Source organism: Scyliorhinus canicula, chromosome 6 (assembly GCF_902713615.1).
Source record: "Scyliorhinus canicula chromosome 6, sScyCan1.1, whole genome shotgun sequence".
NCBI classification, from domain to species: domain Eukaryota; kingdom Metazoa; phylum Chordata; class Chondrichthyes; order Carcharhiniformes; family Scyliorhinidae; genus Scyliorhinus; species Scyliorhinus canicula.
The window spans coordinates 176,485,501-176,503,201 of record NC_052151.1 but is presented as its reverse complement, the minus strand read 5'-3'; the positions used below and the strand labels follow the sequence as shown (position 1 = coordinate 176,503,201).

The following is a 17,701-nucleotide window of genomic DNA, read 5'->3' as shown; positions in this document are numbered from 1 at the left end:
CCTCGCTGCGGTTCCTCTCCAACATCGTCTTCTTCACCCGCGGGGATTTCCCCGCCCAGACAAAGCTCATGATCATCCTGTTAACTCTTTTGAAGAAGGACTGTGGAACAAAGATTGGGGTGCACTGAAAAACAAACCGAAATCTAGGGAGGATTGTCATCTTTACAGTCTGCACCCTCCCTGCCAGCGACAGTGGGAGTGCATCCCATCTCCGAAACTCTCCCTTCATTTGCTCCACCACCCTGGCCAAATTTAACTTGTGCAGCCTGCCCCAGTCTCGTGCCACCTGGATTCCCAAATACCGGAAATTTTCCTCAACCAGCCTGAACGGTAGCCCTCTTAATCTGTTCTCCTGGCCCCTTGCCTGTACCAAAAACATTTCACTCTTAGCCGTATTTAATTTGTATCCTGAGAACTGGCCGAACTGCCTCAACATTCCCAGTATACTTCCCATCCCGGCCACTGGGTCTGACACGTACAGGAGCAGGTCGTCTGCGTAAAGAGAGACCCTATGTTCTACCCCGCCCCTCACCATCCCCTTCCATTCCTCTGCGGCTCTCAGCGCAATCGCCAGCGGCTCTATGGCCAGCGCAAATAGCAGCGGGGAGAGCGGGCAGCCCTGTCTGGTCCCTCGGTACAACCTAAAGTACTCCGACACTTCTCTGTTAGTCCTGACGCTGGCCCTCGGGGCCTGATATAATAATTTGATCCAATCCACCAATCCCTCCCCGAACCCAAACCGTCCGAGCACCTCCCATAGATAGTCCCACTCCACCCGGTCAAAGGCCTTCTCGGCGTCCATCGCCACCACTACCTTCACCTCCCTACCCGCCGGGGGCATCATTATCACATTAAGTAATCTCCTCAGGTTGGCCGCCTGCTGCCGACCTTTCACGAACCCAGTTTGGTCCTCCCCAATCACCTCCGGTACGCAGTCCTCCATTCTAACCGCCAGCACCTTTGCCAGGAGCTTGGCGTCAACGTTAATCAGGAACATTGGCCTGTAGGACCCGCACGCCTCCGGGTCTTTACCCCGCTTGCCTCCGGGTCTTTACCCCGCTTCAATATCAGTGATATAGTGGCTTGCGACATTGTCGGCAGCAGGGTCCCTCTGTCCCTTGCCTCATTGAAAACCCTCGCCAAGACCGGGCCCACCAGCTCAGAAAACTTCCGATAGAACTCTACTGGGTATCCATCCGGCCCCGGGGCTTTCCCCGACTGCATGGCCTTTAGGCCCCCCCAATACCTCCTCCACTCTAATCAGGGGCCCCAGCTCATCCACTCGCCCGCCCACCTACTGTTGGGAAGGTTAACCCGTCCAGAAACCTTTTCATCTCCTCCGGTTCTTCCGGCGGCTCCGAAGTATACAGCTTGCGATAGAAGTCCTGGAATACCTTATTCAATCCTGCCGGGTCCTCCACTTTGCACCCCTCCCCATCCCTCACTCTACCTATTTCCCTGGCCGCCTCCCTCCTCCTGAGTTGCTGCGCTAACAGTCTGCTAGCCTTTTCCCCATGCTCGTACACCACGCCCCTCGCCTTCCTAAGCTGTTCCACGGCCCTACTCGAGGATAGTGCCCCAGTTCCGCCTGTAGTCTCTGCCTCTCCCTGAGTAAAACCTCCCTCAGGGACTCCGTGTGCTCTTCGTCTATCCGATCCATTTCCCTGACCAATCTATCCATCTCTGCCCTGTCTGCCTTGGCTCTGTGGACCCCAATTGAAATCAGCTCCCCCCCACACTACTGCCTTTAGCGCCTCCCACAGGGTCGCCGCTGAGACCTCCCCCGTGTCATTCACCTGCAGGTAATTTTGCATACACCTCCGAAGCCTCTCGCAGATCCCCTCCTCCGACAGCAGTCCCAATTCTAGCCTCCATTGCGGGCGTTCGTAGCTCGCTCCCCCGATCTGCAGGTCTACCCAATGCGTGGCATGGTCTGAGATAGTAATTGCCGAGTATTCCGTGTTCTTTACCTCCCCTATACAATCCCTGCTTAGTACGAAGAAATCTATCCTAGAATATACTTTATGGACTTGCGAGTAAAACGAGTAGCCCCTTCCTGTCGGCTGTCTGGCTCTCCAGGGGTCCACTGCTCCCATTTGCTCCATAAACCCTTTCAGCTCCCTTGCCATTGCTGGGAGTCTACCCGTTCTGGGACACGACCGATCCAAAGCCGGGTCAAGGACCATCTTAAAGTCCCCCCCCATTATTAGTCTGCGAGAGTCCAGGTCCGGGATCTTCTCCAGCACTCTTTGAATGAAGTCCACGTCATCCCAGTTCGGGGCATATATATTCACCAGCACCACTCTTCTCCCCTCCAGTCTGCCCCGTACCATCAGGTATCTGCCCCCCCTGTCTGCGGATATGCCCTCTGCCTCAAATTGCATGCGCTTGTTGATCATGATTGCCACCCCTCTGGACTTCGAGTCCAAGTCCGAGTGGAAGACCTGGCTAATCCAGCCCTTCCTTAGCCTGGTCTGGTCTGACACTTTCAGATGTGTCTCCTGCAACATAATTACGTCCGCCCTCAGGGCCCGCAAGTGCGCGAACACCCGCGCCCTCTTAACCGGCCCATTCAGTCCCTTGACGTTCCAGGTGATCAGCCTGGTCGGGGGGCACATGCCACCCCCCCCACCCCGCCGGTCAGCCATATCCTTTCTCGGGCCGGCCCCTGACCCGTGCGTCGCGCCATTCCTGGCCTGCCCTTTGGCTGCCTCCACCCTCGACCTCCTTTCCCGTGCCTATTTCAAGTCCCTCTCCCGTCAGCAGAACAACCCCCCCCTCCCCTAACCCCATCCCCCGATACCCCCACCCCTGCCATCTACTGGTTGTAACTTCCCCCCCCCCCCCCCCATCTGACTCCCTTGACTAGCCAATCTGCTAGCCCGGTGACTCAACACTCCGGCGCCGTCCTGTCTCATTCCCATTGTTTCCCCGTCGTCCTCCCCACTCCCCGGTGCCCCATCCCCCTCTCCAACCCACTGGAGCAAGCCGGCTCCAGTGTCCTCCACGAGCTGCACAAAACGTACAAATCCGCCCAAAAAGGAAAAAACAGAAAAAAACAAAAACATGAGGAAAAAGAAAAAAAAGAAAACCCCCCAAACCAATGTCCATGAACAAAGGAAAGAGTCCCAAATGTTCCGCTTGGCACCTTTGACCCAGCAAACCGTTGAACAGCAGTCCAGGCCCATTCGGCGTACCTTCCCACGGTAATCCTCGGGCCCTAATTCGCGTCTGTGGGGCCTCTTTTCGGGACCAGCCCCTGATCCCTCGCAAAATCCATCGCTTCTTCAGGCTCGGAGAAGTAGTGGCGTTGACCCTGGTGCGTGACCCATAGGCGAGCCGGGAACAACAGACCAAACGTCACGTGCTTCTTGAACAGCACCTCCTTGACATTCTTAAAGGCTGCTCGCCGCCGAGCCTCCTCCTGGCTTAGATCCTGGTAAATGCGGAGAACACTGTTGTTCCACGTGCTGCTCCTGGCGCTCTTTGCCCACCGCAGCACCCGCTCCTTGTCCACGAACCTGTGGAACCTAATCACCATCGGGCGGGGGGGTCCGCCCGGCCGCCCCTGCCTCGCCTGCACTCTGTGTGCCCTCTCCAACTCCGGCGGTCGCGGAAAGGCTTCAGCCCCCATCAGCTGCATCAATAGGTCTGCTACAAACGCTGCGGCATCAGCTCCCTCAGCCCCCTCCGGGAGGCCGACCATCCTCAGGTTGTTCCTGCGGATTCTATTCTCCAGCTCCTCCACTCTGTCCAGCAGTCTTCTCTGCCGCTCCTTCAGCCCGTCAACTTCTAGCGCCGCAACCGTCTGCGCATCCGCCTGCTCCTCCACCGCCTCTCCCAGCTCCTTAACTTTAACATCTTGCGCCTCTGGTTCAGCTGATCCACCGCTTTCTGGATTGGGTCCAAGCTGTCCTGCTTCAACGCTTCAAAACTGGACTTCATTACCTGGAGCATTTTATCCAGCGCCTGCTGGATTGTTGAGTCCAGGGTCCGTGTGTCCGCCATCTTAGGTCCCAGGTAAGTTTCTTCAGGTCCTTGCCACTGTCCCTTTTTCTCTTTTTTCTTCTGCCTTCTGAACTCCCGTTGTTCCATGTGCCGCAGCCCGCTCCTCCACTTTCGTTGCCGCCTTCCTTCTCCCAGCTCCTTACTTTTACCTCTTGAGCATCCAGCCTCTGATTCAGCTGATCCACTGCCTTCTGAAGTGGGTCCAAGTTGTGGAGTCGCTTCAGCGACTCAAAACTGTTTTTTATCTCCTGGAGCATGAAAGGTCCGTGTGTCGGCCATCTTAAGTTCCAGGTCAGCTTCCTCTGCTCCTTGCCTCTGTCCCTTTCTCTCTCTCTTCCTCTGCTTCCTGGGCTCCCGCGGTTCCATCGATTGCAGCCCGCTCTCCAGCACTTCCGCGGCCGCCTTTTTGCCGCTCCGTGGTCCCGCTATCGCGGGGAATCAGCCCTAAAGCTCCGCCGGAGTGAGAGCCCGCCGAATGTGCGGCTCACTCAAACATCGCCACCACCGGAAGTCCGGCCTCAAGTATATTTCTTTTTTTTTTTTAAATTTAGATTAGCCAATTATTTTTTCCAATTAAGGGGCAATTTAGCGTGGCCAATCCACCTACTCTGCACATTTTTGGGTTGTGGGGGCGAAACCCACGCAGACACGGGGAGAACGTGCAAACTCCACACGGACAGTGACCCAGAGCCGGGATCGAACCTGGGACCTCAGCGCCGTGAGGCGGTTGTGCTAACCACTAGGCCACCGTGCTGCCCTCTCAAGTATATTTCTAAGCCAGGATGTTCCAATGCTTGTTACTGGGTAGTAACAAGGGTGACACCCTGTGGGAGTGATTGATAGGTCCCCAAGTCAGTTCAAGGGACAGTGAACAGCTCCTCGAGGCAGTTTGAGGTAGTTTGCCAGACAGAAGTGTCACAGGGACAGGAATTAGGTCCATCATGTAAATTAAAAGGAAGCAAATAAATAGGCTCTGAATTAAAGAAACAGATGCAGTTAGCAGACTGACTCCATACTGTGGGCCACTGGGGCAAAGTTACCCCTTTGGAGCATGGTGTTCTTTGGCACGGCCATAGATCTGAAAGTGTGCTTGTCAGCTAGTGTCTGAGTGTATTCTGGAATCCAGGGAGAAGGAATATCGGAAAGCAAGATTGAAACCCTATGAGGTGGGCTATTGTTAAAGCTGCCAGAGTGGTTGCGACCTTTGGAGAGAGAAATCCATGGAATTTTTTTTTGTTTCATGTCATTTGCTCTGTAGTGTGGTTGTCCAACCAGTTTGTCTGTTAATTCACATGTAACTCATTGCCTGAATGTTAGAATGATATTGTATTTTTTAAAATTATAAATTTAGGAGTACCCAATTATTATTTTTTTCCAATTAAGGGGCAATTTAGCATGGCCAATCCACCTACCCTGCACATCTTTGTATTGTGGGGATGCGACGCACGCAGACACGGGGAGAATGTGAAAACTCCACACGGACAGTGACCTGGGGCCCAGGATCGAACCCGGGTCCTCAGCGCCGTGAGGCAATTTTGCTAACCACTGTGCCACCATACTGGCCTTAGATATTATAAATTGTTTTATCTTTCTGAACTTGCACAGTACTGTTTGGCTTTGTTTGATCAAAGCCTGTGTAATCTACTTTAAACAAATTGTTATTGGTCCCGAACCTAATATCTTCCCACGTCCTAGGATCTGGTCAAGGATCGCAACAGGAACGATTGACTAATGTACCCTATTAAATATCCTCTAGAATACACTCTGCCCACAAATCTAGTTTCTGCTTGCCAGCATTTCATCTCTCCAACAATTTAACCCTTTTATTTTGCCAGTGTCGTGATGCAGGCTCCCAGCTCTGTCACAAGATGGTTGGGAAGCGAATTGCCAAGTTTGGTTTCCCAAACCACTTCCATCTATCATATAAAAGGATGTGCTGCTTTATATTAGTTGCACTGAATGCAATGTTTAAGATCTGAAATAAAATAAAACCAGAAACTGTACAGTGCTCCAACCAATAAATGAAAAGAAAGTAGAACTTTAACAAATTATGCTTTTTATTCTTTTGTTTGTATATTATAAACCGCAGAACCAAAGAGGAGGATTCAATCCTGTGACAACTGTTGTCACTTCATTTACATAAACTTGTGATTTCAACTCTCAATGGTTTAGTTGACATTTATTAAAGGGGACCCTTGCAAAGATTTATATATAAATTGTTGGGAACAAAAACGTTTACAACCTTGATTTGGCATCAGTTACTAGGTATGATATTGCAAGAGCAAACTATCCTATTTTGAAAGGGAAAGTGAACAAACATGTCCATTGCACCAACCTTTCACCCCCCCCCAACCAAACACACACACAGCCCCACAACCACCACAGTGCTTCCAGACGACAAGATTGAATACCAGCGTAAAATTTAAACATTAAAGAGTTACAACATTGATATATTCCGGATATATTTGTTGGAGGGGATTGGGTGGAGCAGGGGAGATCTGTTTTTTAATGAGTTGTCCTGGAAACCTTATGTGTATCCTGTCTAGCCATGAAGTTTGTGAAGCACCAATGAAGGATAAGAATTGAATGGACCTGGCACACACTCAACAGTTCAAATTTGAGTCACAATGTCTCTTTCCGGCTTCAGTTGTTATATTTTTTATACTTTCAGCTCTTCCTTTATACCAACAAAAAGGAAGGACGGAAGAAAGAGGGAAAATCGACCGTGGATATCTAAGGAAATAAGGGAGAGTATCAAATTGAAGGAAAAAGCATATAAAGTGGCAAAGATTGCTGGGAGATTAGAGGACTGGGAAATCTTTAGGGGGCAACAGAAAGCTACTAAAAAAGCTATAAAGAGTAAGATAGAGTATGAGAGTAAACTTGCTCAGAATATAAAAACAGACAGTAAAAGTTTTTACAAATATATAAGACAAAAAAGAGTGGCTAAGGTAAATATCGGTCCGTTAGAGGATGAGAAGGGAGTTTTAATAATGGGAAATGAGGAAATGGCTGAGGAACTGAACAGGTTTTTTGGGTCGGTCTTCACAGTGGAAGACACAAATAACATGCCAGCGACTGATAGAAATGAGGCTATGACAGGTGAGGACCTTGAGAGGATTGTTATCACTAAGGAGGGAGTGATGGGAAAGCTAATGGGGCTAAAGGTAGACAAGTCTCCTGGCCCTGATGGAATGCATCCCAGAGTGCTAAAAGAGATGGCTAGGGAAATTGCAGATGCACTAGTGATAATTTACCGAAATTCACTAGACTCTGGGGTGGTCCCGGTGGATTGGAAATTAGCAAACGTGACGCCACTGTTTAAAAAAGGAGGTAGGCAGAAAGCAGGAAATTATAGGCCAGTGAGTTTAACTTCGGTAATAGGGAAGATGCTGGAATCTATCATCAAGGAAGAAATTGCGAGGCATCTGGATAGAAATTGTCCCATTGGGCAGACGCAGCATGGGTTCGTAAAAGGCAGGTCATGCCTAACTAATTTAGTGGAATTTTTTGAGGACATTACCAGTGCAGCAGATAACGGGGAGCCGATGGATGTGGTATATCTGGATTTCCAGAAAGCCTTTGACAAGGTGCCACACAAAAGGTTGCTGCATAAGATAAAGATGCATGGCATTAAGGGTAAAGTAGTAGCATGGATAGAGGATTGGTTAATTAATAGAAAGCAAAGAGTTGGGATAAATGGGTGTTTCTCTGGTTGGCAGTCAGTGGCTAGTGGTGTCCCTCAGGGATCCGTGTTGGGCCCGCAATTGTTCACAATTTACATTGATGATTTGGAGTTGGGGACCAAGGGCAATGTGTCCAAGTTTGCAGATGACACTAAGATGAGTGGTAAAGCGAAAAGTGCAGAGGATACTGGAAGTCTGCAGAGGGATTTGGATAGGTTAAGTGAATGGGCTCGGGTCTGGCAGATGGAATACAATGTTGACAAATGTGAGGTTATCCATTTTGGTAGGAACAACAGCAAACGGGATTATTATTTAAACGATAAAATATTAAAGCATGCCGCTGTTCAGAGAGACTTGGGTGTGCTAGTGCATGAGTCACAGAAGGTTGGTTTACAAGTGCAACAGGTGATTAAGAAGGCAAATGGAATTTTGTCCTTCATTGCTAGAGGGATGGAGTTTAAGACTAGGGAGGTTATGTTGCAATTGTATAAGGTGTTAGTGCGGCCACACCTGGAGTATTGTGTTCAGTTTTGGTCTCCTTACTTGAGAAAGGACGTACTGGCGCTGGAGGGTGTGCAGAGGAGATTCACTAGGTTAATCCCAGAGCTGAAGGGGTTGGATTATGAGGAGAGGTTGAGTAGACTGGGACTGTACTCGTTGGAATTTAGAAGGATGAGGGGGGATCTTATAGAAACATTTAAAATTATGAAGGGAATAGATAGGATAGATGCGGGCAGGTTGTTTCCACTGGCGGGTGACAGCAGAACTAGGGGGCATAGCCTCAAAATAAGGGGAAGTAGATTTAGAACTGAGTTTAGGAGGAACTTCTTCACCCAAAGGGTTGTGAATCTATGGAATTCCTTGCCCAGTGAAGCAGTTGAGGCTCCTTCATTACATGTTTTTAAGGTAAAGATAGATAGTTTTTTGAAGAATAAAGGGATTAAGGGTTATGGTGTTCGGGCCGGAAAGTGGAGCTGAGTCCACAAAAGATCAGCCATGATCTAATTGAATGGCGGAGCAGGCTCGAGGGGCCAGATGGCCTACTCCTGCTCCTAGTTCTTATGTTCCCAAATGACCGTCTGTTCATTTATTCCCACACCGCAACTGGCAGTGTAATATTGTGTACTTCATATGGTTTCTTTATGTTGGGGTAGTGGTGGCTCATTGATGGTTTTGCATGGTGTAGCTTCCACATTGCAGGCTCTCTGCTTAAAGTGTTCTTTGTTCTCTGACCATGTGTTGTCTTTTGTTGCCCTCCTTGTGGCTCTTTTGTTGCCCTCCTTTGGGGTCTTCTGCTGCCTCCTATCAATGGTTTTTCATTACCTCTTCTTTAAGATCTTCATTGCCTATGGACCTTTTCTTTTGCGTGTTGCCCTCCTTCAAATTTCCTGCCATAGCCGTTTGTTTCTTCTTGTGGTTGCCACTTTAAATGTATTACTTCTTTAAGGATATTGCCGCTTTAAGACTGTCACCGTTTGCTGGATGTGTCTCTTGTGTTTTCTCTATGCTTTCAGCATTTTGCCGAAAACGTGGTGAAGGCCATTGCTCCTTAATTGGAAAAGAAAACATTAACACTGCAATGAAGTTACTGTGAAAATCCACGAGCCGCCACATTCCGGCACCTGTTTGGAGGGAGATTTCAGAATATTCAATTCACCTAACAAACACGTTTTTCGGGACTTGCGGGAGGAAACCGGAGTACCCGGAGGAAACCCACACACACGGGGAGAATATGCAGACAGTAACCCAAGCAAGGAATCAAACCCGGGTCCCTAGCGCTGTGAAGCAACAGTGCTAACTATCAGCCGACACAGATACGATGGGCCAACACTTCCATGTTGTAAACTTCCTATGATTCTATTCTATGAAGTCTATCTCAACTTAAAATTCAGGATCGAGATGTTGATCATTATTATCTGTTCTTGAAACTTGTTGATTGCAGGGTCATGCATTACCATTGGCTGTGAAATGGTTGGATAATAGCCTGGTAACTTGTCTGGTCACAGCCCAGATACAAAAATAGTGGGTGGTTGCTGCCAGCAGATAGCATTGATCAGTGTGGTCAAAATGATACCCTTGGCAGAGTGGAACAGAAGAGGACTGGTGAACAGGAGAAAGCACTAAGCAACATTCTATATTGAATACCTCCTCTCTGTTACCACATTAGGATTAATGTATAGAGATGAATGCACATAGATTTAATAGAGTGTGAATTGATCTATAGATTGAACACTGGGTCAAAAAACAGAACTCCACCCCCAATGGTAGAGTGGATGTACCCACATAAGGGCTTCAATGGTTCCAGTAGGTGGCTCACCACCAGCTTTTCAAGAGTGCTAAACACTGCCCTTGCCAACAATGTCCACATCACATGAACAAATAAAAAACAATGTGGGCTGATTTTGCTATATATCAAGATGTGGATTTTTCTCTCTATCAATTGAACACTTCTCTTTAACCAGTTGAGCTGAATTTAAGCCAGGGTCAGGAATCCAGATATTGACATGCACGGATGTGGCCTTCTGCACATGCTGCAATTTTAAAGTTTCAGTTCCCCTCCCTCAATGCTGGATGCAGCAGCAGTAATTCTTAGACTATGTTCAATATAACAACAGATAGATAAGTATTTAGAACAGAGTTCAACAATCAGAAAGCTGTGTGGTATTTACTTGATATAAGAATATAGGAGAATGTATCAGAAAGCTTTCGGTGAAATTCTAGTTTTTGCTCCTTCACTGAAATCCGGAAGAGTTTCACTCCTCACATTTAATGGTAAATTTCTGGCTTGTGTTGTATGATCTCCAAGATTTGAACTCAGGCTAAGTAAGTGAACTACTGAAGGGACAGTATGGCCTAATGGTAGCATGCTCACCCAAGTCTGAAGGCTGTGGGTTCAATCCCCCATGCAGAGCCAGACCCAATTAATAAAGGCTGACGCTTAATTACAGTACCAAGGGTGACCATCGCCTACACACCTTAGCATTTGACAATAATTGGATTTACCCACAGCCCAAAAAAGTACAAACTAAAGTCACAGTGAACAGTAACGCATTTTCCTACCACTTCTATAAAGTGTGCTGTACTAAAACAAAAACGCTTGTTTAAAAGGAATTGGATAGGCATTTTGCCATGGGTACACTGAACACCGGGTGACCCTCCATACTGGTCAGGAGCCTCAGGGGAGGCACATATATAGTCAGGGACATTTAAAATTGGAACTGGCTGCTTGTTTATTCATCTTCCAATAAAATACAGAAATATGCATAAAATTAAACATCAACATCCAGGAACAGCACGTACTGCTGCTGTTCCAGCTACTGAATGGAACCATATTAATTTCTTCCAGAAAAGGACGGCCTCAGTAGAAAATAACATTCTGTGTACATAAAAGAAAAAAGCAATTGTTCAAAAAACATTTTTTCCAGCTTTCCAAAAAGTGAAGGATACAGGAAAGTGCAGTGTTCATGTGCGTCGGAATAGTGTCTGTGCGGTTACTTGCACTTTGCTGCGCTGTACAATTCAGGATTGTTTTCTCCGTTTACAGAAAAGACAGCAAGTAGTGTGGGGCTCACTGCTTCAGTTTCTCTGCAAAGGTACAAATACACAAATTAGTCAATTGTACGTCTGCACCATTTAAAACAACTAAAACTCCTTTAGTTCAACCCCGTAATTTTAAACATTCGTGAGCTGTTTGAGATGTTTTTGAATGAAAACAGTAGTTTTAAAAAATCCAATTAAGGGGCACTTTAGTGTGACCAATCCACCTACCCGGCACATCTTAGGGTTGTGGGTGAGACACATGCACACATGGGGAGAATGTGCAAAACTCAGCATGGACAGTGACCCGGGGCCGAGATCGAACCTGGGTCCCCGGCTCCGTGAGGAAAACAATCCTTTTTCTTTTAAAAGAGTACCCAATTATTTTTTTTCCAACTAAGGGGAAATTTAGCCTGGCCAATCCACCTAGCCTGCACAGCTTTGGGTTGTGGGGGTGAAACCCACATAGACACAGGGAGAATGTGCAAACTCCACACGGACACTGGCCCAGGGCCGGGATTCAAACCCAGGTCCTCGGCGCTGTAGGCAGCAGTGCTAACCACTGTGCCACCACAAACAATTTCAAGGACATTTACCGTCTAACATTTTTTTCGTGATCAGAGTCCTAATGCAAGCTGATGGCCGCACTCCCTCCCTGCGAGTCCCTGTCAGATCTCGACCTCGCCCGAGATTGGGAATGCTGCAGAACGAAGGGCTGCAAGTTTGCCTGATCATGCGGAACCACACAATCCTGTGCCCAATGCATGGCTAGATCAATTTAGAAATTAACAGTTTTAAAATCCATTTCTTTGGGGTGGGAATTGAGGGCCGGGTGGGGTGGTGCTAGTTCCATCTTCGTATTTGTAACAAATAGATCTGGGAGGACAACAATGTTACTTCACAGTTTCCTCAGGAGATTGATGAGCATAAACGTGAAGAATTACTCCAACCCAACATCCCAGTTCTGCTCATGGCAGCCTGTCAGTAACTGTGTGAATAACTTCACTCTGGGGAGCAGCCCAAACTAGTCATGGTCCCAACACTATTAATATAAGCCCTCAAAGCTGTGAGAATGATAGCATGGGTTATTGTATTACACACACTATAAACCTGGAGAAGAAGCATAACATTTCATTTAGCACTGTCAGTAGCAGCAATATTTCATCACTGCTTATTTTTAAGTCGGGGCCAAAGCCAAGTTTGACAAAGGTGTAAATAATTCTGAATACAAAAATCAATCCTTGTTTTCCACTTCTGTCAATTTCCCTGCCGTTTTTTCTCTGCAAGGATGGTTGAACTTTAAATCATACCCGTGTACGTTTCGTACACTTTAGTTTATCTCTTGCTTTCCTCAGGAAGTATAAATTTCACCATCAGATTCAGTACCGTCAGTTGCAGAACAAGACCAGCATAGAGCATTAAGCATTTAATCAAGAAACTTACAGATTTATGATCTGCCATAGCTATAATCTAATATCAAAGAGATTCAATTGAGAGAAAGTTTTTAGGTCTTACTTTGTTCCAGCCTCTTCTGCCTTGCCCACGACCTCTGCGGCCTTCGCCATAGGAGGCTGCGAGCTCCCGCTCATGCTCCTTCTTCATTTTGTTTTGCTCATACCGTTTCGCCATTTGCAGAAGCTCTTCAGGAACCAGCTACACATGGGAGAGACCACATCACATGACCAAGTTTAATTACAGCAACATCACTCCCTGCCAACACAGACTGCAGGTGGAAATGACATTATATAGAAAGTGCAACACAACTGGTTCAGGTTCCACACAAGGTTTCTCTCACTTTGCTTCATTTAAACCCATCAACATATCTTTCCATTCCTTTTCGCCCTCATAGATTTAAGGGGAAGTTTGGTAAACCTATGCTAGTCCCTCAACCACTCTGTGACATTCTAGCCGCTCACTGTACAGACGTTTCTCCTGAATTCCTTTTTTTGGGATAAATTTAGAGTACCCAATTCATTTTTCCAATTAAGGGGCAATTTAGCGTGGCCAATCCACCTCCCTGCACATCTTTGCGTTGTGGGGTGAAACCCACGCAAACACGGGGAGAATGTGCAACCTCCACACGGACAGTGACCCAGAGCCGGGATTGAACCTGGGACCTCGGCGCCGTGAGACTACAGTGCTAACCACTGCGTCACCGTGCTGCCCTTCTTCCGATTTCCTTGCATATCTGTGAGCCTCATATTTGTAGCCCTTAGTTTTGGATTCCCAAGGTGGAAACACGTTCTCTCGAAATATAGTCCATCAACATTTTCATAACTTAAAAGACCTCTATCAGGTAATTCCTCAGCCTTCTCTCAAGAAGCTTGAACTTTTGTGTTTGAGTACAAGAATGTCCAGGGACACCAGATCCATTTAATTCAGATCATCTTGACTGAACACCGCTGTTTCTGGGTAATTATACAGTCTTAGCTAAATGTTTCTCCGTTGGTTCTTTTTCAGAGGCTGGGATACAGGAAATGCTATCAAACTCTCCCAGGAACCCCAAAACAGAAAGTCTCCCTTTTAATTTTTATGCTATTACAGTTAGGGAACAATTTAGCCCTGACCTTTCAGTCAGCCTACATTTTCACCTGCTTTCAGTTGAGAGTGGAGCAAACTGAATTGGTGAATTCCTGACACACAATGCCACTAGAACTATAGAAACGTACTTGACATGCTCGTTCCAGAATTGCAATCAACTCTGCAGCAAATCGCCAGTCACTCCTTGTGATGAGGGTTATTGCTGATCCCATGCGACTGAAAGAGAACACAGCATATTTAAAAGAAAAACAAATCCACAGTGCCCTACGTCACTGCAATAAATAACGAGAGAGCAAATTGCACAACATCTACAAGTTACAACTTGCCCATTACCAGCATAATCCCCTTATTTGAGGAAAGATGTAGTGGTATTGGAGGCAGTTCAGGGGAGGTTCACTAGATTGATTCCAGAGATTCCAGCATATGTTGGATGAGGAGAGATTGAATAGTTTAGGCCTACACTCTAGACTTTAGAAGAATGAGGGGATATCTAATTGAGGTATACAAGATGCGAGAAGGTATGGATAAAGTAGACGTGGGGCTGATGCTGCCTCTTGTGGGGCATTCTAAAACAAGAAGTCAATCTTAGAATAACATGACAGCACGGTAGCATAGTGGTTAGCACAGTTGCTTCACAGCTCCAGGGTCCCAGATGCGATTCTCCGGCTGGGCCACTGTCTGTGCGGAGTCTGCATGCTCTCCCCGTGTCTGCGTGGGTTTCCTCCGGGTGCTCCGGTTTCCTCCCACAGTCCAAAGATGTGCGGGTTAGGCGGATTGGTCATGCTAAATTGCCCTTAGTGTCCAAAAAAAAAGGTTAATTGAGGTTACCAGGTTAAGGGGAGGGGACGGAGGAGGTATGTGCTTGAGTGGGGTGCTCTTTCCAAGGGCCGGTGAAGAATCGATGGGCCGAATGGTCTCCTTCTGCACTGTAAATTCTATGATTCTATGAATAAGCAGCAAATTTAAATTAGATTTGAGGAAAAACTATTTTTCCCAAAGGGTTGTGAATCTGTGGAATTCACTACCCCAGAGTGTGTGGATGCTGGGACAGTGAGTAAATCTAAGGAGGAGTTAGACAGATTTTTAAATTGTTAATGGGTTGAAGGGTTATGGAGAATGGGCAGGATGGTGGAGTTGAGACTAGGATAGGATCAGCCATGATCACATTGGGCTCGAGAGGCTAAATTGCCTACTCTCGTGCACCACCTTAGAGGTTACCCTAAAACCCTCTTTCCAGCAATCCTCCAGCTTTGGACAGGACCAAAACATATGAACGTGGTTTGCAGGGCCCTCCCTGCAATGTTCACATAGATCTTCTATCTCCTCAAAGAGCCGGCTCATCCTCGCCCTTGTTAGGTGTGCTCTGTATACCACCTTCAGCTGTATCAGCCCCAACCTCGCATACGAGGTGGAGGCATTCACTCTCCGGAGCACCTCACATCAGAACCCCTCCTCCATACGTTCTCCCAACTCTTTGTCCCACTTTGCTTTGATCCCTTCCAGTGGTGCATTTTCCTCTTCCAAGATAGCCCCGTAAACCGCCGACACTACCCCTTTCTCCAGTCCCTCTGTCGTCAGCACCTCCTCCAGCAATGTGGAGGCAGGCTCCACCAGGAAGCTCTGTATCTCTTTCTTGGCAAAGTCTCAAACCTGCATGTATCTAAATATTTCCCCTTGCTCCATCCCATACTTCACTCCCAGCTCCCTCAATCCTGCAAACCGACCCCCAAGAAACAAATCTTTTGTTCCCTACCTCCCTTCTGTGAAAATTCCTATCCCACTTGCCTGGCTCAAATCTGTGATTCCTCCGAATCGGCATTTCCTTTGACATTGCCCCCAATCCAAAGTGTTGGCGAAACTGCCTCCAAATTCTCAATGAAGCTATTATTACCGGACTCCCTGAGTATTTTCCCGGGGCTATCGGGAGCGGCGCCTTCAATCCTGACCCCCCACACAATTAAGGAGAATGAGCAGAGAATGGGAGGTAGTTGGGAAATTCTCAGAGGTCGGATGTTGCTCATTTCTTTTTTTGAAAATCAGCAATTTCCAAAGTGCTTAAATTGTCAGATCTCACCAAGAGTGTGCAAACGCGGAAGGATTTCAGAGTAGATATTTGGCAGAGTCAGTTATATGTGGCTGTGAGTCTGGTATGTGTATGTGTCAGGAATGTGCTGCCAGGCATCAGCCCAAGGGGACAGAGCTCCAAATACTGGCATCCCAGCATCATTAAGCCCCGAGTGGCCCCAGGCAGCAATCAAACAAAGCAAAGAGATAATTTAATGAGCTGAATTGTCAGGGATTTATTGACATCACATTTGGAGAATTATTTCCCCCAAAATATCATTAGAAGGCAAAGGCTCAATAGCAATATTTTGGAAAGTGGGCTGTGCAGCCAATGGGGCCATGCTTTGTTTCTTGTGATGAGACAGTTAACTGGAAGTTCAGTGAAGGCCATGTTGCGATCAGTGAAGTTTTATTTCTATCTTATCTATAATTGGAGACCTAGATAAATTGAGGTACTGAAGCCATTTCAAAATGGAAAAAGACAAAGTCTGTCATTTGAACTGTTAACTGGTTATTACATGGTATACATTACGGTACATTGCTGATATCCAAGAAAAGATTAAGGGTATAATTGAGATTTCGTTGCCAAAGGTACCTTTGCCTGGATTGTCATACCTGTGTCCAAGCATTACCCTAACCTGTCTGTTTTATCAGTCAATGATATTGAAAAACTTGAATGGCAATCCAGAGAACAGATCGTCAACATTCTGGCAAATGCATCATCTTCTTTTGTTAAACTGAGAGACAGAGTGAAAGTGTGAGAAAACTTGCACTTATATAGCACCTCTCATGATAACCTCTCCGCATAGGAGACTGTTAAATAAGTTAAAAGCCCATGGTGTTAAGGGTAAGATCCTGGCATGGATAGAGGATTGGCTAACTGGCAGAAGGTAGGGATAAAGGGGTCTTTTTCAGGATGGCAGCCAGTGACTAGTGTTGTGCCTCAGGGGTCTGTGCTGGGACCACAACTTTTCACAATATACATTAATGATCTGGAAGAAGGAACTGAAGGCACTGTTGCTAAGTTTGCAGATGAGACAAAGATCTGTAGAGGGACAGTTAATATTAAGGAAGCAAGGGGGTTGCAGAAGGACTTGACAGGCGAGGAGAATGGGCAATGAAGTGGCAAATGAAATACAATGTGGAAAAGTGTGAGGTTATGCACTTTGGAAGGAGGAATCTAGGCATAGACTATTTTCTAAATGGGGAAATGCTTCGGAAAGCAGAAGCACAAAGTGACTTGGAAGTCCTTCTTTATGATTCTCTTAAGGTTAATATGCAGGTTCAGTCGGTAGTTAGGAAGGCAAATGCAATGTTAGCATTCATGTCAAGGGGGCTAGAATACAAGACCAGGGATGTACTTCTGAGGCTTTATAAGGCTCTGGTCAGACCCCATTTGGAGTATTGAGAGCAGTTTTGGGCCTCATATCTAAGGAAGGTTGTGCTGACCTTGGAAAGGATCCAGAGGAGTTCACAAGAATGATACCTGGATGAAGAACTTGTCATACGAGGAACGTTTGAGGACTCTGGGTCTGTACTTGTTAGAATTTAGAAGGATGAGGGGGGATCTTATTGAAACTTACAAGATACTGCGAGGCTTGGATAGAGTGGGACGTGGAGAGGATGTTTTTACTTGTAGGAAAAACTAGAACCAAGGGCACCATCTCAGGCTAAAGGGACGATCCTTTCAAACAGAGATGAGGAGGAATTTTTTCAACCAGAGGGTGGTGAATCTGTGGAACACTTTGCCGCAGGAGGCTGTGGAGGCTAATTCACTGAGTGTCTTTAAGACAGAGCTAGCTAGGTTCTTGATTAATAAGGGGATCAGGGGTTATGGGGAGAAGGGAGAATGGGGATGCGAAAAT

General features: G+C 46.9%; 1 protein-coding gene across 1 annotated transcript in view; it reads right to left on the bottom strand.

Annotated features, from left to right (window-relative positions):
• Nucleotides 1-10,899: 10,899 nt before the first annotated feature.
• ddx43 (DEAD (Asp-Glu-Ala-Asp) box polypeptide 43) overlaps nucleotides 10,900-17,701 on the bottom strand; it is an 86,414-nt gene continuing 79,612 nt past the window's right edge. The window contains exons 15-17 of the mRNA XM_038800476.1: nucleotides 13,901-13,988; nucleotides 12,747-12,884; nucleotides 10,900-11,279 (exon numbers count right to left, since the gene is read on the bottom strand). Of these exons, the coding sequence (XP_038656404.1) occupies nucleotides 11,271-11,279; nucleotides 12,747-12,884; nucleotides 13,901-13,988 (235 nt within the window). The 3' untranslated portion in view covers nucleotides 10,900-11,270. The remainder of the gene's footprint in view (nucleotides 11,280-12,746; nucleotides 12,885-13,900; nucleotides 13,989-17,701) is intronic.